The following is a 24,130-nucleotide window of genomic DNA, read 5'->3' as shown; positions in this document are numbered from 1 at the left end:
TATTTTTTTTTAAACAACCTATACAGTGAAATAGTTTTAGTGCTATTTGCCTAATGGTGAAATAGTCAACAAACTATTCACCGGCAGCATTCAATTTCCCTTGCGTTTAAGCTCGGATCTTTTCTGGTTTTCTGACGTGACAAAAGTAATGTTTGATTCGTTATAATAAAACACCTATTTACTGACTACTGTTGATTCCTAAATATACGCGAGCAATTAATTTTCGTGTAATTTTGCGAGAAGCACCAAATGCAAAATGAAATTTATTTGATTTTATTTTTATGGTGCTGAAATCCATGTAAAATCTGTAGATCAACCGTCCACACATGAATTATCGTTCTTGCGATTTGACGTCTAGGGGCCATTTCGCGATATTAAATACTTGCGTAAAATAAGGAATCTACAGTATTCAGACAGTAGAAAGTTTATTGTCCTTAAGACAACAAGTATTTCCATTTGCTGTTCTTTGGGAAATGTTGGAGGACAGTAAACTTGCTGTTGTCTTTATAGCCAGTTAATAATAATACTATTAAGATTTTCTTGTAGTTCAGAACATTCAATGTCATAATACTTATTTTCTTTTTATTATCAATCATCCTACAGAATTTTGTCTTCATATTATTGCTTTTCTTCATAAACAATCTCACACATATTGCTCTGAAGACTTGGGGAAAGATTAGCTGCTGACACTATTACAGAAGATTTTGAGGCCATATACAAAACATATAAACCCACACGAATTTCAATAATGAAAGAGTGCTCAGGTATCAACTTTGTCCAATACAATTACTGTATGTATAGCTGGAAAATAGATGATATGATGGTTGCTGAAATGGAAACATATTTTAGCTGAATGTAAGGTACATGTATATGTATTTCGACTCTTTTACAAATGAAGAAAAATGACTTCATTGCATACATTTCTTTCACAGTAGTCAGTATGTGCAGAGGAAGATTATATTTTATACTTTTGAATTGTAGCACCTGTATGAGACAGAACAAACTTTCTTTACAGCCTTAAGAATAAAGAAAGCAAGAGTATCTTTCAGTGCATTGTTTTATATATGTAAATTTTTTTTAGCTCTACTGGTCAAAGGGTAGAAGAGCTTATGCATTGATAAGGTGTCCATCTGTCTGTAAACAGTTTTTTAGAACGCTTCTCCACCTACATGTTAAACCTGATTTCAGTGAAAGTCTAAGGTTACATGTAAATAACTAGAAAAGAGTAAGATACATTTAATTCTTTATACTTGTTTTTGATTTTGGTGAACTGTGTTTTCATGGTTACTGAAAATAGAATTCTCTGTGAAAATCTATCAAAATACTACTCGGAGCCTACAGTTTTGGTTAGATTTTAAAAATTGGAGGAAATGCATATGTACACAACATGAGATACAAAATTCTATCTATATCCATTTTTTATTTAGAAGAAAGAAGTCAAGGTTACTAAAACTAAAAATTTTGATAAGATTCATTTTAAATACTACATGTATTCCAGTTGTGGTTTCATTTCAGTAATATTTGATACACAAAACACTCAATAATTTATGAAACAGTTTTTTTATTTCAGTGACTTGTGTTGTCTTCAGGTCACCAGAAAAATAAATTTCTGTGAAATTCTTTCAAAATTCTTGTGCATGATATGGTTTCAATAAAAGTAAGCACACAATCTACACAAAGGCACATAATTCTTTTTATCATTTCTTGATTTTGAGAACCGATGTTGCCATGATTACTGAAATCAGAATTGTTTGTAAAAATGCTACTTCTTATATTTCAATCCCATTTCAAAAAAAACTGATTGTATCATTAGACTATACTAAGATATATAATTTAATGTATTGGATTTTGATTTAGATGAACAGTGTTGCAATGATTACTAATACATGTAGTAGAAAAATGTTGGAATTCATTCAGAACTCTTCTGCAGGGTTGTCCCTAAGAAATGAAACAGCAGGGGACATTAAAAAAGTAGATGGGATTCTGGGAGTTGAGGGGAAATACCAAGATAATGAGGGTGGGGGGGGGGGTATGTTATTATAGGTGGGGAAATACCCTAGCCCTAGGTCTTAAGGACAACTTTGCTACTGGTTTTAGTCTGCATGAATTCAAAAAAATTAGGTATAAAAGTAGACAAGATCAAGGATCAAAATTTTATTTATTTGTGATACCATAGCTACTAAGTTTCAAGTACAGACTTAATTATAAGTACATGTATATATTACTGGTACTAAGAGTTACAGTCTCTTTGGAGACTTATGGTATAATAAATTTACCTAAGGATGTTTGAGACATGCTTGAATCATTTCCTATTTTGTATGTGGGTGAAGCATATTTTATATTTACAGTTTACTGGCTTTAAAGAAAAAGACTTATGTTGACATTTCAATTTAAGTAAAGTGGATGCTGTCCAATTTATGTTAGGTTAAGCTCCAAGGACTCAATCTTTAGAGAGTATTTTGTTAGACTGGTCAACAAAGAAGAACAGCTGCAGACTTTCAGTAGAATGAAATAGTTTTTATCCAGCACATTTACAAAGGCTCTTCAGATCACATTGCTTTACTGTTTAAATATTTGTTTTTAATATAAATTCAATGTAAATTAAGTTCTGATTTAACTTCATATTAACTGTATACAAATGTACTCTTTTTAGCTGTTTAGCATTCTGGGTTGCTTTATAAAACTCTATTGAGCAAAGAGTTATAAATACTTAATTGCTAGTTTAACAATAATGAAATCAAATAAGGACTGAAGTATGCATTGTGTCAGTTTAATTGATATAATTTATATATTCTGAGTATTTATGGAAAGGCATGGCAATAGCAAATCTATCATGTTTTATTATCTCTCAATCTATGGATAATTACTGTTGATAACACGTTTTATATTTATCCACAAGGATATTGGCCCAGGATGTTGAATGGATGCTGACGTTATAAGTGTTTTTCTTTCTTTTTTTGCTGAGGATAAATTACAATTCATACCTAGAAGTGAATCATTTTATCTTAAATGGAAGCTGATATTGTCTACCACAAGTTTTTGATTAAATTTGAGTAAATTGCAGGAAACGGCCAGGGTCATTTACCTTTGATCCGACACCGATGAAAGCTTTACTAGGTCATGAAAAACTGATGTCAACACAGGAGACGAGACGTATACTAATAGTCCATTTACATGTGACTGTTTATGGAAATATTTACACTTTCTAAGAAGTTTTCATTGCTGTTTAATTTGTCTAATATCCGATATGACGGCTTGAGTTTGTTGGTCCTTACCTGTGCTAATAGGAGGTAAGATGATTAATGACAGTCATTAGGAATGACATGGGCAGGTTTGATTGTTGATTTTTCATGTTTGATGCCCTCCTAGGAATGTTTACTGGGAAATATCAGTTTTATGCCTTCTTTTCAAGGATTTTACATTTTCATGGATATCTGATTTTTTTGCAGAAGTAGGAGTTGGAGTGAATTTGTGCTTGATAGGATGTGTCATATTATGTAAGTACTAAGTAGAATTAGGTATTTATGTGTATTTTATCTCCTTGAAGAATCATATGCTGATAATTAATAATTATTCATGTTTGTCTTGCTTAATCTACTCCTTGTAAAAGATATATTTTCAAGTTAAAAAAAAAGAATTTCCAAAAGTGAATTCACCCCAGAATGTATATTTGTATTGATTTAAATGTATACAAACAGGTATAAGTGCAGGGAACCTCTCCTCCCATCACACCTGTCATGGACAAGCAGCTAAATTCTCTCAGATATCTGACTCTTAATTCCTAACAAGTCACAAGGGGTCTATGTTTTCTTTTTAGGGTGAGGGGATACAGTCATTTTTTTCATTTCTTTCCTTTATAAATTTAAGAACTATGAAAAATCAAAGGTTTGGATCCCCCTGACACCCCCCTTTTCCCCCCTCCCCTTTCTCTCCATCTAACTATGACATGATGCTTTTACAACTTGAAAAGATTAAGTATTCCTTGTAAAATCTGTTTAAAAATTGCCTTCATCAAATAGCTAGGTTATTTAATAATTACTACACACATTTCATCAGGGGAGGGGGGTTTAAAATAACCCTCTTAGGCTCTAGAGCTCTATATAAACACAAATATATAGTCTTTTTTTAATCTGCATGTGGAGTTCATTTGAATAAGTCAGTATGTACTTTATGATCTATAATATGAATGAAATGTAATGATGATAAAGCTCTTGTCTCAATATAAAGTATAAAAATGTTTGTTTTGTTTAAAACTGCCTTTGAAGTTAAGTTTTCCACTGCATTTCTCTATGAAATATCAAATACATTTTCTTGACCTTAAAGTACACTTTGAAATGGCTATCAATAGCTATCAATAACTGTTTAAACCAAATCCAGCATTTCCTTATAGGTTTCTGGTACATCAAAGTGATCTTTCATTTTTTTTTAAATAAAGGTGCAATTTAATTGTGAACTTTTGGATTGAAAAAAAAAATGTTTTATATTATTTCAGCATTAAGAGTTCATAACAAACCACAGTCTAAGGGAAAGGGGTAAAAAAAAAGGGGGGGGGGGTATTAATAAAATTTAGCTAATACACAGAATCTACAATGGATGAAATTACAGTTGGAAAAATTAAGTATTCCTTTAATTTTTTTTCCTAACCAACAAGATGTCAAATGGTTGTAGAGAGTCTTGTTTATTTCTTTGCATTCAGAAATTCAAGTTTTTGGGGGAGGGATGAGAGGAGGGGGTTTGATAACAAAATTGAATCAGCCATGCAGTGCCATTCTCTATTAATAAAAATTGAAAAAAAAATATGCCTTGCCAAATAAATTTTATACATATTAAAAATAGGGGTTCTATAGAACCCAGCAGCAGTAATCCAAACCTGTCATTCAGAATTACATTTATTCCATGAGATATACATGTATACATAAAGGTCAAGCATTCAATGACAGGGAATTTTCTTAATACCTGACATCAGGTCACTTTGATTTTTTTTCCATTTAAGCAAGACTTGATTGGCTAAGGTAGAACAAGTTAATTAATGCTGACTTTAAGAAATGATCAGAATTCAATTATGCATACAGTTTACCTGTTTTGTAAATGTAAATATTCTTATGTCTTCATGTGTGCAGTACTGTTGTGTCTTCAATTCTGTATGTTGACATTACTGGGTGCACCAAGGACAATTGTTAATTACTCTGTTTCTTGGGCATATTAACTCATTATTTGTGATTTGACTTACGTATTGAGGGTAAGTAATTTACATATAATTTTTGATGACTTTGTATTGCAGAAATAGGTATTTTCAACTCCCTCTCCATTTCACGACTCTTTCCATGGGAAAAAATGAATATTTAAAATTTCAATATGTGTGTTTTATTTTCAATTATTTCATCATTTTGAACTTTTTTAAATATCATGTATACTAAGTTTTCAAATATCTGTGATGAAGAGCTGCAAGTTTATTAATTCATGTGTATAAAAAGTTTCACTCCTACATTTTCACCGTTCACCTGGTTTCCAGTTAGCTTTGAGAAATCAAGTATATAAACGAAATGTTTACTGCTTTTAGCTTTATAGTTTTTAATGACTGACTGAATCTTATTTCAATGGAAACAAACAGGTACAAAATGGTGTTTATAGGTATATAAAAAAAAAACATCAATGTGAATAAAACATAATGAGTTCATCAGAACTTCCCTATATCAATAGGTAGCAGGAAAAGTCACTCAGATGCAAAATTGTGTAAATGATTTGCCAATAAGATGACAGTCGTCATCGTCATGACAGATTTCATAACAGCGTGATTCTTGTTTGGGTATATCACCTGTATAATCCTATTACCCTAGTATTAATGTGCCCATCAATGGATATAGTGATATACAGAAAAAAAGTAACGTAATTTTTTTTAACATAAAAGCATGATAGATATCAATTGTCACATGGTAGCTAGTTCACACATATTTTCAACACATTTTTTTTGTATTTGTGAATTGAGCAGGCACTGAGGAAAGCTGACCACCATTACTGAGCCTTATAGAGAGAATTGTCAGACCACTGAAGCACAACTTCTGTTGAAGAATTGGTGGCAAATACAATTTAATGTGCACAAACCATCAATAGCAGCCGAGATGGATCATTTATTGGCAGGTAAGTTCAATGGCAGACACTCTGTTTAACCTGGACTAGAGTAATTATTTAAAAAATGGTGAAAGAAGGTAAAGCTAATGGCATGTAAATGGTGGCCTTAAGTCATCCCCTGAGTATAGGATGGTATAATGCATTGCACAGGTAGGAAGGTGTAACACAAAAGGTTGCAACTTCTTGTTCGTCTGGTGTTTACATTGATCAAAACATTCAATTTGTCTTGTCATGGACAGATATTGATGAGCCATCATTGCCTTTAAGAGAATTTTTTGAAGCAAGTAGTAGGGGATATTAAGATTTTAATGGAAGTAAAGAAATTTCTTAAGTGGATGCTTTGTTGTTATCAAGATATTTTGAGACATTATTTTGAATATAAATTGGGACCCTGATGTCCAACACTCTAAAACCAAATACATCTCCATCATGGATCTAAATGGACACTTCACTTAACTTCCTGTAGATTTCATTCTGATTACTAATGTTTGGTGATATGGTCAGTTTTTCAATAGAAGTATATTTTAATATGTTAATGGAATGGAGAAGTGTATATGGTATATGCTTGTACCAAAAAGATAAGTTTTGAAATAAGATTTAAGGCCATTTTTATTGTAAATACATTTTTAAAAAATCAAGATAAACAAGGCCATTGGAATGGAGGTACAAAGGGTGTCGTCACATCCCCTTTAAAAAAGAACAGTTAAACATATCGTTTTGAAGATAAAATAAATTCATTATTCATCTGTTTTCTGTAAAAGCAATTAATCTGCTAAATTTTGTTGAATTCATATGTGAAAAATGACTTGAAGAATGCACCAGAACGGAACATACATGTATTTAAAAATTTCTGGTCGAGAAGAGGGAGTACCCCTCTTGGACCCTTGTTTGCACCCCCACCCCTCTTTTTGCAGAAACCTGGTGATGGCTCTTATAAATTAATTGAAAAGTCATGATCTTGAAACACTAAGGGGTCTGGGTTGCAATCTTTTCTCTTGTCTGTGTTGAAGGTGAGGAAGTGAGGACATGTTTTCTATGTTTCCTTTCATTTTTTAAAAAGAAATCTCCCCACATGTAGATAATGATTGGTGTATGTTTGTAGCTAAAAATATTGTTCTTTGATTTCCTGTTTTTCTAAGGTATTAGGATATTTGTTGGATTTCAAATTATTCAGGATAGTAAGTTATAGTGATGTTGTCTGATACTCCTAAAATGATCAAAGTATGAGTGTTTGTAGATCAACTGCTTTTTTTTTGCAAAAATTTTATCGCAATTCATACAAGTAACCAATGATTATATATATAACTGAAATATTATTTCCAGTAAAACTGAAATATTATTTCCAGTAAAACTGAAATATTATTTCCAGTTTTATTTGAACTTTCTATATATTTTTTACAAATATTATTCCTACTAGAACTAAATACCTTGTTTATTTATTGACCCTTTATATAGGCTTGGTTTTTCCAGAAACCTTAAAAGAGGAGATGATGCATTAAGTGTCTTATTTTCCTGAATGTTTCAAAATAGATCGTAACATATGATGACAAATTACATGTATCACTGATGTATGGTCTAGCTACTAATTAGAAAATTTTAACAAATCATTTAAAATTAGCAAGAACTTTAAAAAAAAAAAAAGATAGATTTAGACTTCATAAATTGTACGGTTCCATAACTTCCTTTCTCAAATGTAAGAGAGATTTATACTTCGCAAACAACATAAAAGTAAACAACTGTAAATTTTCATTTATATCAGGATCAATCTGCTCTCTTGTGAGGGGGTGAGGGACAAGGGAATATTGCTCTGCTTTTGCTGTGCTATCTAATGTTAAACTTCATCCAAATTAAAGGAACAACTATATGCAACACCAAACAACATCATTTACTAAATTTCAGCCACATTAAAGGAACAAAATTTGAAATCCAACAAACAAACAACATCAAACAACCAGTACCAAAGAAATCACATCAAATAAACAACATTAAAGTGTTACTATCAAAATAAATTGTATAAGAAATTATTATATGGCCTGTATTGAACAAAATATTCTTTTACAGCCATGCTTTTAGAATAAGTGATTTGTGGAGGTTGCGTACAGTTACTAGAGTTTGACACAGAGAATAGTTCGAGTACTTTAAACTACAACCATTGCTATTCCATTGAATTGTAATATGATTTAAGGACATATGCAATGTAGTATGAACTTTATTGTCTTTTTCCTTAGAGTTGAGTTCCAATACTTAAAGGAACTGTTTGCTACATTTTAATGTCTGTATATGCTGTTGAACACTTCTTCTAAAACAAGTTTGGATAAATAAGACATCTAGAATATATGTTTAGAAATTTTTGTATATTTTTCTTTGAATTATACAAGAATTTTCATCAATTGATATCTTTTCAAAACCCCTGGTAATGTACGTATGCTGATTTTTTGTCTAAGAACATCTGATGGCACTTGTAATAATCATACTGAAGAATATCTTGAAAAATTATCTGTAGGTAAGGTACGTTGGATATACAGTATAACATCTTATAATTAAGTTAGCATGTATGTGCAAACTGAAAGTTTGGACATACTTAATGCATGAATCACTGATCAGATTTAATTTAAAAAATGTGATTACTTTTCGATCACTTAAACGAGTTAATGTGGCATTACTGCCCCAGTGCTGTGCAGCTGTTGCTGTAGGTTTGATTAATTGTATAGAGGTTTGAAGTTGAACTATTTAATCACTGATATTATTCAACAGGACTCTAATGTACCATTTATTTCTTTGCATTTAATCAATTTCAATTAAGAAAAATGAACTAATGACTGGATGTTCATTGCATTGAAAAATTGCATTGACTATACGTGTACATAGCTACCACTTCCAAGCAGCCGGCCAGCATGGACAATTTAAATGGCTTTCTAATCTGGATTTAAATGTTTTCTATAAATACATTATGTACATCCCCATTGTATACAATGAAAGGTAGTGAAATTGACCAGTATATATTTCAGTGAAGTGTTAAATTAGGACAAAGTTACATATTTTATCATATTTTGTGTAATTAATCGTAAACGTCCAGGGAGTCTGTTGTGAACTGCTGACCAGTAGATATTGATTCTTTAGTTATGTTTGTTTTGTGGGGAGAACATTTCTTTTAACTTTGTGGTTGCTTTTCATATTTGGAATGAGGATTAAAAGAACAAATTTTCAAAAATTTTCCTTGATAGGAAAGTTAATAATTTGTCAATTGGTGCAAGGATTTTTTAGTAAAAGGTTTGTATAATGTTTATTATTTTTTCAATTGCATAATCAGCATTTCAAATATAGCTCTATACAGACAAAAACATAATGCACAAGTGAAGTTTTGAGCTTAGAACTATTGAAGGTGAAAAGTTTGAAAGTCCATAATTTTATTTTGAACAAAATGTGATAAGTTATGTACATTCATTTTTTCTTTTTTATGGATGTATGTAAAGAACCTGCAGACAGTACTTTGGCACCAACATAGACCAGTTTTATAATCAATAAGTCCTTTTTACTTTGGTTAATCAAGTATACCAGTAATCAACTCTTTCAATATAGAAAACATCCTGCATTTGGAATCTTTGGAGTGAATGTCCTATGAGTTGATCACATAAAAAAATGTCACAATCATGTTTTTCTTGGGGGTTGTTGACTTGTTGCTGTTAATCCAAAGATCCTTACCAAGTCTTACAATGGAAAAAGTCTTCTAAAATATGAGATTATTTCCTCTGATCTTTACAGACAACTCAGATTAGTTGTGATTTAAAAGTCACCTGTATGATTCGTTATGTATATTTTGTCTTCTGAGTACACAGGTTCTGATCATTTTGATTTGCTCCAAGTGTCACGTTTGAGAACTTTGCAATTATTTTGAATTTGAATGTAGACATGTAGAAGGAACCAAGTTATCAAATCAGGTAATATCTCCTTAAATCTGTAAATAAAACATCTTTGTCATAAATAGTTTTGTAAACAGGTCACCAAGAATTCTAATTCCTATTGGTTTAGTGGTGAACAATTTTTCTCTGATCAGTTTATTTCATACCTGGGTGAAACACAATGGTGTCGGCTTTATAATTTGTTATTCTTTGATGATCATCAGATCCAAATCTTAGTTTGAGGTATTATAATTGTTATTTAGATAGATATAACATGTTGGACTGAAATCCATTCTGCTTTCTACCTAAGTCCTCTTACATTACATCAGATATGTACTTGTGTTAAAGGTAGACTGACCAGTATGTGGTGCCCTTCAATTTGTCTCTGTCCAGGAGTAAAATTAGATTGACTACTTATACCACTAAAGGTGTAAGGTACTTTTGTAAGACTTAGGTATATAAGTACTTCTATAAGTACCTATTAAGTAACTATTTTTGGTGTGTTTGTCTAAAATACTTAAGCATCGGCCATGACTGTTCACTGTCATGTAATCTTAAGGGCTGGATTTGAAATAAAATAGTATACTTTTGCTGTCAGACCATTTTCTAAAGAGCTAACTACAAGATAAAGGGACTTTACATTAGAGAATAGTCATATTAAACTAGGCCTCATTGCTTCATCAACTGACTCATATGTGGCTTGAGGCCTGCAGAAAGATTTTAACATTCACGATCAGGAATATTTCCGTATTGCAGATATTTCTGCTTTTGCAAATAAAGTCGTTTGCTGCAATTTCAAATAATTATCTGCATTATCATTTGTACAGATGCATGATTAATTTGTAGGTTGCATGTGTCATCCCATATAGAACTATGTGTATAAATGTGGTATGATGAGCTTTAATTAATTAATCCTGCAAATTTGTTTTCTTTTTAATCTGTATTATGCATATTAACATCATTTGATATAAAAAATTCTGGAAGTATGGATGTCCTATTTATATGTTAAAATTTGTATCATACTTCAGAGCTCAGTGAATTGTATTAATTTAAGATTTATCATCCAATCCACTGTCATTTGTGAATCAATGATATTATAGTAATACATGTATAAGTATACCATAAATCACTTTTTATTTGTAAGAACTTTATTTTTGCACAATTATCAAGATTGTCTGCTGGCGAAAATTTCATTCTTGCGTATACTTTATATGACCAAAGGTTACAATAAAAATAACCATGATTCATGAAAATTTTGTCTCACTTTTATATACAAGATGAATATCTCTTGGAAATAAGTGTCAGAAAAATTTGATTATCTACGGTACTTAAAATCCAGATTCCATAATATATGGCAAGAAATTTAGGTCATTTAAGGAAATGCCACTTTGTCATCCATTTCTGAATAATGAGAATAGTGTTGCATATTTAAGAGATGAGGACACAATTGTTCCTGAAAACTATAGAATCTTCAAACACTTTATACAATTTCTATTCACAGACTATACACTAAGATCTCTGACAATATTTTTAAGAGCTAGTGTATGCTGAAATGTAGAAATCTTTGAATGGCCTGCAAAATAAGTGATAGCTTAAAGAAGGCTATGTAAGAGGTTCAGCACAAATTTCTGGTGTGCGAGACACTTGAGGTAAAATCTCAACTCTTACTCTCAGCATGTGAGATCATTATGTTGACACTTCAGACATTAGAAAGAGGTGATCAAGAGTTCCCTTCATTATAACCTGCCTAAATCAGGGGATGTAAGCAGGGAGGTTTCTTATGTGCCCTACTGTTTTGTACAATAGGAGTATAACTTGAGGTGATATTATGACCTGGAAGGCACACACTGTGCTTCAAAGACTACACTTATGGGTAGACTTAAGTCTTACGTGGCTATTTGGTACAGTGTATATTAATGGTACAGGTAGACAAGTTTTTTTTTTTATCATTTCATGACATAACATAAATGAAGGGCACAATGACCTTTTCGTCTAGCACTTACCAGTACCTCTAGCTTTTTTTTCTCAACATTGTCTTCTAAATTGCGGTACATCTTTAGCATAGGAACAAGGGTTTGGAGGAGCATGAAATTGAGCATTGGTGCTGAGCATTAAAACATTCATGCTGAGCATTTATAACATTCACAAAAATCAAGTACAACATTGATGAATAACATCAAGACCACTGACAATGAGAATTAGGAGCAGTGAATCTCAGCATAAAAGTGTAAAGGATAATTAACACAAGGCATTTAGAGCATTGATGTTGAGGATTATAAGACCATTGACACATAGAATCATGAGTCTTGAAGCTGAACTTAAATAGAGCACCGAAGAGGAGAATTTATACCAAAATAATATTGAGATTTAAGGGTTTGAAGAATGTGCAGAAGTATAGTATTTTTAGGCAAGACCATGCAATTTACTCTTTGCATTTATAATAGCTGGAGAAATATATATATTCTTTAGTAAACAAAATAAAAAAAACAAACATCAAGAAATATTTATCAATGCATGTCCTAATCAACAATTTTGCATGAATTTTAAAACCCTCTAGAGTATAGAATATGATGTGTCTGCTATTAACCCCATAATGATATACTGAATGTTTTAACTATAAAGTGTCTAGAAACTATGTACTGTGTTATAACCAATACACAGTCACGATTCAGCAATTTGATTTGTACTGCAAATCACAAGGAAGGATAGAACATGACATTAATTTGCCTATTTGAGAACTGTTAGCCTGCTAATTACTGAGCATCCATAGGTTTATAGATTTTTTTTGTACCTGCCCAAGGTGAATGCTGAACCAGAATGTCACAACTATGGTGGATGGTTCTGCCATTGTGTAAATGAATGTGGGCTGTTGTTTATTGACAAGCCATTTGACTTTCAGTGATAATTGCACTTTATGTATAATTTATTCTCCTAATACTCTCAATCTCTACATTATTTGTACATTTCCCTTTCAATTTTATGGTTTCAATTGATAGGATTATCATATTGGAAGGTGTTTTTTTTTTAAATCCTGTGTGCTATTAGTGACTGTGTTTCTCTCCAAGGGTGCAATTTTGTCTTCAGTTTCGTAAAGTAAAAAGTAGAAATTTCTAACTCATAATAGGACTGGTTGATTAGATAAATATAATTTCAATATCAGTCTTCATTATTGCCACCAGTAAGTAAAATGGTTTGATTTTAAGTTGCAATGCCTTGTAAGAATTGTTGGTAATACATGTCAGAAATCAATTTAAAGTTATTATATGTGAAATGTTGACCACAAGTTTAAAAATATTACATGAGTAGTTGCATTTTTTAAAAATTTTATATAATGTCTACGTTTGTTATGTGTTTGAACAGCCTCCCCTCCCTCCTCTATCTGGCATCATGGTATAGAAGTTTACAACAAAAGCAACAGCCATGTCCTGCCCACTGACAGTGGAGCAAATCAGCCACTGTAGGCGAGGTTCTGATATTGACCTTGAGGTAAATTTCTGATTTTTGATACTGGTAAAAGGTGCTTTTTTTTCCTTTTCCTTTTTTTTTAAAACAATATTACAAACTTGAAGCTGGCAGGAGTCACGTATTTGATATTCCTGTTATTCTCCATTGGCTTTCCTCACTGATTTAAGGGGACAGTTAGTTGTATTCACTCAATTAGAATATTCAGACTTTCTCTTACAAGACAGTTTGAAGTATTGATTTTGATGTGTTATGAAATGGGCAACAAGGGAGATAATCAAGACTCTGATTTTCATGCCCCTGCCATGAAATGGCCAAGGCATATTATGGTACCCCTTGATTTTCATCCATCATTTCATAATTCTGTCATTCCATCATAGTTTTTGAGACTTTTTTTTTTGGCTTTCCTCTTAGATAATGAACTATGTTGGGTGGCACATTTTTAGATGCCAGTCTCAAGATGGGACATTATATAAATAGTGCACGTTTTTGAGGGTAACAGTTGAAATTGACACCCCAAGGAAAACCATTGTCAACCGACGCATCAGCAGAGGTTGAAAATGGTTTTCCGAGGGGTGTCAATTTCAACTGTTACCCTCAAAAACGTGCACTATTTATTTTATTATACTGAATGTCTTATTGATTTCGGATGTCATAAAAAAAAATTCAGAGATCGTCGTTAAGTTCACACTTAGAAAGCTTTCAAACTCCCCGCTTCTATTATTCTCAATAAGAAAGCTTCGGAAAAGATTTGCCAACCTCTTTATTGTTTGTTTGCTACTCAAAAAGTCCTTTATCATCTAAAGTTTGCACTCGCAAGGATGTTTCGTCTGTCGTTTGTTGTTTTCAAGTAAGCTACATCGAACGCAAGCTTTAATTGACGTCGTTTATTTGGCTTCTTTCAAACGCACAACCGACGTTTTGAGAATTCTACGGTGAACCGTACGCGCATGATTTGAACGCATGTGATATTTTCAAAATGTTACCTGTTGTCAAGTATGTTGCTAACGCTGAGGGTAACATTACGGATTGTTAAATGCTTCTAAACCAATCAAATTTTAGTATTTAACATGAAAGTATAATAAACCAGTATATTATGGTATTGGCATTCATGTCAGACCATCTATCTGTTAGCTTTTTCATGTCTAGCTCATAACTTAAATACTCTGAGGCCTTGGAGGATTGTCAAACTTTGTCAGCTGATACATCTTGGGTAGAAGATGTGTCATATATTAAAAGTAGGTCACTGTCAAACTTTTATTGAAGATGGTATGGCTAAAAATGGCATAATCCTGTCCAGCTCATATCTGGAAACTATTAGACCTAGAATCATCAAACTTTTTCAATTAATGCATCTCAGGTAGAAGGTGTGTCGCATCCTACTTAAAGGTCACTGTGACCTTTAATTAAGGTGAAAATTTAAAAAAACTAAAATAAAACCTGTTTTAAACTTTTAAGTTACACAATCCATACAGATGTAAGAGTATTGCAGTAACCAGCCTATTAAAAATGTTAAATCATGAATGTACACATTTTTTTATGATAAGGTGTTACGCACATCTAGTTATGTCCTTGTCTTGGGTATGTAGAATACAGATTTCTCAAGAAACATGTGTGGATTTGTGTGCCTTAGCTTTGCCAATCACAAAATTTTTACCAAAATGGCTAACATCAAGATGTACAGCTTTTCAATTCTTTATACAACCATTCCCCACGATAAATTAAAGTCCAGGCCCCAGGATCATGAAACAGACTTAGGTCAAATTTTCAATTGCCTGTAAAATGTTCATTTATTATTGAATTAATCTCCGACTTTGCAGACAACGAGACTTTTATACAGCAGTATTGAAAATTATTTCAGGTTTGGTCTGCTTGACTTCTACAACATTTTAGTACAACATAAAGATTTTGACTAAAGCTTGAAGATGTTTCATGATCCTGGGGCCAGGCTCTTTGACATCATAGACAGCTTCTTTTTCAATAAAAATGGAACTTGTAAATTTACTTACCTTGTCCTTGGTCATTTGCAAAATTATTTTGTTAATAAGTGTTCTGATTGTACACACAAGTACTCTGAAGTTGACATTTAAAAGATGCTCAAGTTTCTGATTGACAATATCTATGTAGTCTTTGGAGATCAAGTCTTCCAACAGTCTTCAGAATTCCCATTGGTACAAATTGCACCCCATTAATAGCAGACCTATTTTTGTATTTGTATGAGGCAGAATTTTTCAAAAACTTCTATATGAAAAGAAGTCTCTTGCTGTGGCCTTCAAATCAGCATTTAGATATATTAATGATGTTTTATCAGTTGACAATATTCGTTTTCCTTCCTACTTGATTCGATATATTCCTTTGAACTCGAAATAAAAGATACCACAGAGTCTGACAAATCTGTTTCATATTTAGATATTTTACTAAAAATGACGTTAATGGTAACCTAAACAAAACTAATGATAAATGTGAAGACTTCAACTTTTCTATTGTCAACTTCCCTTATTTATGTAGCAATATACCATTGTAACCTGCATCTGGAGTTTAGGTCTCTCAGTTGATTTGATATGAAGGGCATGCCTAGGTACATTTGAAGTCAACCTTTCGCAAATTCTATGGTCGATACAATGACCTTGTCAGCAATTTGCAATCTGTCATTAAGTTGAATGTTGGCTGACATTTTTCATATAAATTGTTATGCCATTATTTTCACACTAAATTGTCTCTACGGATTTTTCCGTTTGCCTTATCATGACAAGGAGCACACAACAGGTGAGACAGGTAGGCAGGGGATGCTTACTCCTCCATGAATGGCACCTGAACCCACTTCTGATGTTTTTTGAGGTCCATGTTTACTCTGCCCCAAATCTGTAGTGTTTCAATGGACTTGTGAGCTTGATTACTGTTTGTTATCATCATATTTCACTTTTCCATCTCAAAATTTGGTATTGGATAAGTCAGACATTATATTGACATATGTAGGACATATGATAAGATCTAGATCAGACATTATTATAGCATTTGTTGGACATTGTTGGTATATATGTAATAATTTTAGGTCCAAAATCTGTTAAGAAACAAATACTGTACATGTACAAATTTTACACATGGAAAATTTTGCACTACCTTTGAGGAAATATTCCTCATTTTTTCAGTCATGAAGGTTGGTGTATAACAAAAAATAAACCCCAAAATTTGCAGAAACTCCTACATAAAACATTTTTAAATGAATGAACCATGTAGTTAAGATAAAGTTTTTTTCAAATCTTGGCATTAATGGCTATGTTGGAGCCTATAAAGGGGAAAAAAAGTTTTACACAGAAATACATCAACTGTCACAAAAAAGTGGTTTCAATTTGTAAACTTGACCCCAAACCTCAAAACTGTAAAATAAAATTGATGGAACAAGTGAGTATAACTTGATGGCTGTACAGTAAGATTTTTTTTAATCTTATAATTGTCAGGAAGAGAAAAATGACTTAGGTGAGTGGCCCATAGGTCTTTTGTTTAAAATGCATATAAAATTTTAGATCTCTACAGATTGAGATATTGCTTTAGATTTTGCTTTTATTGAAATACATTAATTGTTGAAATAACCTCATTTTGAATTTCATATGCAAGTACAGTCTACATTTAAGTATGAATTAAACTACATCATGATGAATAAAAGTATGAGTCTCATTAAACTGGATCTCTTTCCTTGTTTAAGACATGCTGTTTTTGTTAAATACAATTTGTTACTATTGCTTTAATAAAAGATGAGACAGAAAGAGAAACTTTGGATTCAAGAGGCTGTTAATCCTCTTCATTAATTAAGTTTATGTAATTTCAAACACATTTACATCAGATTTACCTCTTGTCTTATATAATATAATTTAGAGCAGTGTATTAAATCTACCATTTTTAATGCCAAAACAACAAGCATTCTGAGAGTAACTTGTGTAAGAATACTAGTCCCCTAGTCTCGTACAGAGGGACAGCTAGATGGACAGATGAGGAGGAAACCTCTAATCCCCTCTAGTTTTACCATTAGGTGCAGTACCTTAAAGTTAAAATCAGCTTTTGTTTGTTTTAAGTTCAACTTTCAATTTGAAATAAACATGGCAGGTTTTTGGATCTTTTACAACAGAACATGAAAGTGATAACTCAAAATCTTCTTCTTTCTAATGTCATCAGTCACTGTGGTGCATCTTAATTGATTCAATCTGCAAAGGACCTTCTCTATTATTGTGATAATGATGTCTTCTAAGGACTCATTTATTTTGTATTTCCTGTACAGTACAAACTTGATCAAGTTACATTAACTAAATGTGTAAATCTTTAAGCTGCTGAAATTTTTATTCACACCTGAATTTCGTATTAGTTCATTGTTTTGAAAGCTGCTATATTGCTTCACATCTCTTTTTTTCATTAAACCTGTGTGTCTTTGGATGAACCTTTTTAAAGCACAAAGTATTACTGAAGCCCTGCCATAAAATGGCCCGAGCATATAATGTTACCCCTTTCCGTCCGTCCTTCTCTCATTCTGTCAGTTTTCCGGACATTTTTTTGCTATGCTTCCAGATAATGGGTTGATTTTTGGTTTTACTCTTGATATTATTGACTTATAGATCAAATTAAAGTTTCATGTTGATTGACCCATTTGACCACAAAAGTAATGGCCCTTAGACTATGAAAATTTTTAATATTCACCATTTTCCAGATTTTTTTAATCTTGCTGTGGTTGAAGATTTCTAATAATTCACTGTTCTGAACTTCTTTTTCTGTCTTGTAGATAATGACTTGATTTTTTGTATGTTTCTTGATATTGATGACTTACAGATCAAGTTCGAGTTTTGTGATGATTTAACGTATTTTTTACGAAAAGTTATAGACCTTACACTTCAAAAATTTCTAATAATTCTCAGTTTTCTTGACTTTTTTTGCTGTGCTTGAAGATAATGGGTTAATTTTTGATATGTTTTTTTTTTATATTGATGACTTACATATCAAGCTCGACTTTCATGGTGATTAATCTACTTTTTAATTACAAAAGTTATTGCCCTTAGACTTTGAAAATTTCTAATTCACTGTTTTCCAGACTCTTTTCTTTTTTTGCTGTGCTTGTAGATAATGATCCATGGGTTGTTTTGATGTATTAATGACTTACAGATCAAATATGGGTTTTGTTTTGATTGATCCATTTTTACAAAAGTTATGGCCCTTAGACTTTCAAAATCTCAAATTATTCACTGTTTTTGTACTTTTTTTTATTACTTTGTTTGTAAGTGATCACCATTTCATGCAGCTTAAGTATGTTGTGGTGTAGACAACTTATTCCAGAAAATAAAAGCAACAGTATGATATTTTTTTTGTGTCATTTCCACTTATTTTTATTTTTTACACTCTAGGTCAGTAGGACTTTCATATATTTACCGTAAAACTTGCATGTCAGCGGGGGCATTGGTGTCACCCTGACACATCTAGTTTCTTCATATAGTACATGTACCAGTAAAGGACTTCCATTATGCAGTAACATGACATTTTTTACATTTTTCTGCATAATGTCAAGACTATATTGATATTTGTTTAAATGTACAGGAACCAAGACATTTTTCCCTCATGATTAGATGATATTTAAATTTTCTTTAATTTATTATGATACATGTGAAATTACTTCATCTACATTTTCTTACCATATGGAATTAAACATACATAATGTATTTCTTTTTACGAATACTGAGAGATGCATGGGGGTTCTTACAGAAAGAGTATATACAGGTAAATTTGTAATGAATGAGCATTTGCTCTATGAACCTGCAGTTTCCATGTGTTGTGTGAGCTAGCTAGGGCATCCTTCTGTCCAAAATTCACCCAGAAGTTCTAATATGCCACCCAGTTGCATTTTCCTTCAGCTTGTTGATTGCTTATTTAAAGTACTCTACAGAAGCTTCAGGCACTTAGCTGGTCTGAGTGATAATGAATATAGGTCTCCAATTTTGTTCCAAATTAAGGCTAACATGGCATGGTTGCTATGTAGTGCACTAATCTTCTTGTTTGTCCAGACACATATTTCAAGCTCTTGTGGCTTTTTTAATACCGTGAAACATTCAAATTAGATGCTTTTTATGGGATAAAATAGTCTCCTTCCTCAAGAACAAACTAAAAGAAAATCCTGATGTTATGGAGATGTTATTTTTAGAAAAGTAGCTTAAGTGGCAACATTTGGTTTTACGGAAGTTAAAATTTGAAAGTAAGTCTCCTTAGTGCTTTACATTAAGTTAATTAACTTTATGTTGTGCTTGAAGTTTATGTAAATTTGCATGCAAAATCTCTATTGACTTCATACAGTGAATGACATCAAATGTAAACTGGGATGAATGTAAACTGCAGTCTATGGAATTTTTCCATTAAATCAAGGGGAAAATGTAAGTAGAAACCAGCTATTACACTAAATGCATAGTAGTTGTGATTAAACATCTTGTTCACTGAGCAGAAATTTGAGAATTCCTCCATTAAAACAGGTTGTTGGTTTTCTACACGATTTATGTAGATATAAATGAAAACTACTGCTTTCTTGTTTAATAAAGACTGTTTAAAGGCTAGATCTTATTGTTTTCACAAAAAAAACCAAGTTGCCCCTTCTTTCCCAATTAAATCCTCAGCAACTCTGGATGGCATGATGACATGTTCTTGAATCTTATTATAACACTGCTGGCCATGTCTATATGACCTTGACATCATGAGCTTGACTTCTAGGATAGGACCTGCAACAAGATCATCATAACATCCATGGGTCATAATTGCAACAACATACTGTGGAATCATCATTGTGTGTGGGGGACCAATGTTTGTGGATTTTGAGGGGCACCATTACCCATGAATTGACATCCCCACAAACAAGAAGTTTGTCAAAGTATTGGTTCATTGAATATTCTATATAAATAAGTTACCCAACAGTAAAATTTCAATTGACCCTCACAAATAAAAATAATTCCACAGTTCTCAAATTTGCATTTTTACTTATATTCCAATCAAGAGCTTCAGAATTATAGTCTGGACATCAAACAAGTATCTTGTTGACCAGTAAATTTGATCTTTGAGATATGACCTTGAGTCAAGACACTCCCTAGGGTCTTGGGCAGCAACATGCAAAAGTTTGAAAACATTTCAAGAATAAATTCAAGAGATATGAATGATTTCATGTCAGACTGATGGTCATTCATATCAAAATCAACACGTCTTGTTTCTTTGGGGAGACATAATTCATTTGTTAACAACTTACAGTGAAACCTCATTATCTCAAACTTGGGATGGAGAAAATATTTCTAGATATCCAAGGATAGGGATATCAAGGTTAAAATACATAGAGAAAGAGTGACTGTGATTCCCAACTCACTTCGACATATTCATGGTATTTGAGATATTGATGTCCAAGATATTGAAGTTAAACTGTATGTGAATTAAATATATTTTCATCAACAGTTCAAAGATACTGACTTGATAAGATTTGTACAAAAATTTCAACATTTCACCCTAGTGACTTCGGGGCCTTATGTGCCAGCGGGCACGATGAGGATAGGTGAGGAGAGGTGAGGTGACCCTAGTGACTTGACCTTTAAACTTTGAGTTAGCTGGGTCATGGCACCTGCATGTATCAGCAGTAAACACCATACTCATGTTTGAATTCATTCCAACAAATGGTTCCAAAGTTATGGTTTGGACACTATTTCAATATCTCAATGCCCATTGACCTTTGAGATATAACCTGGAGATAGAATCTTATCACATTTTTTGGGTCATCAACAATAACATCTGAAAATTTAAATTCATTTCAGTTGAGTGTCCATTTCACCATCTCATTGATCAGTGACCTTGATTTTTGAGATATATCTTAAATTGAGTCATTGAGGTCCTAAGCAACAGAGTATAATTTGAGTCTTTTACAATCAAGGTTTTCAGGAGTTATGACCTTGACACAGTTTTATGATATACAAACAGACAACTATGCCAAAAATCATGTCTCTTCCTGTCTAGGGAGATTACAATGACAAACTGATAATTTAGACTGGACAAGAAGACAACACTAATAATCATCTAAATGGACTCCATGTTGAATATATATGTACATGCTTATCAAGAATTATACATGTAATTAAAACTTTATTTGAGTCATGATACATGATACAGAAACAATTAGCAGATACGAGTAAAACATAAAAAAAAAAAAAATCAGACATCAATTCTTTTCATTGATTATTTCAATTACTAATAGTTGTGGCTAATTTTTAGCCTGTTTAAACAAGCTGCAATTTTATACTAATCTAGTCAAGCCTAGATTTCTTAATGTCAGGTAGGATTCCAGCTGAGGATGGAAGAGTTTTTGTGACCTTAGACTTTTGTTTATTAGGGGCAGTGTATCCCTTTGGAGATTGACTTCGATTGAAATGTGATTGAGATGACAAAAAGTATGACTTGTGAATCATTTAATGCAAGCCAAAATAATTACCCACCTTCAGTACAGTTATATATAAATGACTGTATATTAATATAAATGATAACTGGGGCCTAGGTGTGTCATACAGTAGTTGGTTTTATTAGATGATGGAATACAAAGGGGAGGTAAATGATGGAAGTAAGGGGAGAGTTAAAATGATAAAATGCTCAAGGTAAGTAGATGATGGCAGTAAACACTCTTTTAGAATTCTTTGTGCAGAAATAAGTACCTGGTATATAAATACGAATAGGTGTAGTGTTGAAAAAATTTCCAACTCCAAATATTTGTGAATTGTGGATTTTCTGAGTCCAATATTTCTAACCATGGATATTTGCTTTTGCTCCCAGATAATCATAAAAACTACAACAGTGCACATGTAATAATGCACAGTTATTGACTGTCAAGAGATTTTGGTGAGCTGGAGGCTGAGGTAAAATGGAGAACACAGAGTTCATTTCTCATTGATGGATGTTGGTTTGGCTTTTCAGCTGTTGCACTGTAAAGCCATTGTTCTTATTTGTCATCAATGGGATTTTTGCTGTGTGGGAAATTGAATCTTTTTGCTTCATAAGATGCTGAAGCAGATATTTTTTAGACTTTAAATACACATGGAATAGATCATAATAGTACTGTTCATCAGTGTTTCAGGGTAAAAAGGTAAGGACCTGTAATGTGAATTTATTTTGAGATAGGTCTGAATCCAATTAACACACCTTGATGTCATATATCACAGGCCATTAATTGGTCATGTTGGTATTGATAGAAGACCCCAGGGACTCAATAATCAGCTAACTTCTCCAAACAAGGCTTTAATGGCAGATCTTTGGTTGCCATTATCTCTGTGTGTATGTCTATTGGAACATTAAGAACCAAACATCAGAGATGGAGGCATTTTTTGTCTTCTATAGCAACACAATGTTTCTTGACACTCTATTTTTCTCCTTTCTCTCTCTCTCTCTTTCTTGAGATTGGTCTCTTCTGCCTCACAACCAGTTCTAGAGCAACCACTGTGCAAAAATTTTTCCAAAAAAATCCTATGTTAGCTATAGCACAAACATTTTCAAATATTTTTTTTTTTTCATTGCACAAACATTTAAACAAACATTTTTCAAAAAAAAGTCCTTATGCCAAAGCGCAAACATTTAGAAAATGTAATCTTATGCCACAATGCAAACATCAAAGAAAAAAAAAATCCTGTGCACAGTGCAAATATCTAAAAAAAAATCTATGCCACAGTGCAAACATTTTTCAAAAAAAAATTTTTTTATGCCACAGCACAAACTAATACTAATCACTAGTATCAAAATGATACTAATACTTTCACTTACACAAGTACAAGACATTGACAGCTTCCTTGCCATTTCAGGTAGATTTATACCTGTATTAGCAAAAAAGTTGAAACTTCTACTATTTCATTTCCTCTCCATGCAGTTACAAAGTGTGGGAAATATGCTATCTTATTTCTTTCAATTAGTTTCTTTCATTCAGATGAAGCAGTGAAACAAGACAATGTGTATACTCATAAAAAAAAAAAAATCTGAAAAAATTTGCAGAAGTGTCTGAGATTAATGTGGAAATTAGAATTGATTGGGCATTTGCCACTGAGCATACACAATGATACACATCAAACAATAAAATACTTTTTTAAAAAGAAAATTTGCTAAATATATATTAAGATTGAATTGGGTGGTTGGGAATTTTTTTCTTTAGAATGTTATCCTTTGCAGAGTCATTTGGCTATAAGTTTCTGTGTTGCATTATTAGTCTCCTACCGGTGAAACCGGAGGGGACTATAGGTTTCCTCTGAGTCTGTCCTTCCGTCTGTCTAGCTGTCCGTCTGTCTGTCTGTCTGTCTGTCCCTCTGTCTGTCTGTCAGTCTGTCCCACTTGGTTTTCCATACTTTTTTCCTAAACGCTTGCAGATATTGAGCTGATTTTTGGCATGTGAGTGTATCTTGATGAGTTACAGATCAAGTTTGCATTTCGTTACGCTTCATTGATTTTTGACGGAGATATGACATTTTCAATTCTTAAGGGGAACCAGATTACACTTGCCGGTAGGGGAGTAGTATTGCTAATGCAATACTCTCAGAATGCTTGTTCTGTTAGCGATTTGGTTTTCGATATTTTTTTGTTTTTAATATAGAGAGTAATCAGTGCTGCCCTATAGG

The 24,130-nt window shown here is 32.4% G+C and overlaps 1 protein-coding gene across 2 annotated transcripts in view; it reads left to right on the top strand.

The window, feature by feature from the left end:
• Positions 1-6,003: 6,003 nt before the first annotated feature.
• LOC133182381 (uncharacterized) overlaps positions 6,004-24,130 on the top strand; it is a 33,785-nt gene continuing 15,658 nt past the window's right edge. For both annotated transcript variants that reach the window (XM_061317214.1, XM_061317213.1), the window contains exons 1-2: positions 6,004-6,138; positions 13,389-13,514. In XM_061317214.1, the coding sequence (XP_061173198.1) occupies positions 13,449-13,514 (66 nt within the window). In that variant the 5' untranslated portion in view covers positions 6,004-6,138; positions 13,389-13,448. The remainder of the gene's footprint in view (positions 6,139-13,388; positions 13,515-24,130) is intronic.

The sequence above is a fragment of the Saccostrea echinata genome, unplaced genomic scaffold, assembly GCF_033153115.1.
Source record: "Saccostrea echinata isolate AGI-Se365-2 ecotype Australia unplaced genomic scaffold, CSIRO_AGI_Sech_v1 ptg000009l, whole genome shotgun sequence".
In the NCBI taxonomy this organism is placed as follows: domain Eukaryota; kingdom Metazoa; phylum Mollusca; class Bivalvia; order Ostreida; family Ostreidae; genus Saccostrea; species Saccostrea echinata.
Note: the sequence above shows the minus strand (reverse complement) of the source record. Positions and strands in the feature narration are given on the sequence as shown.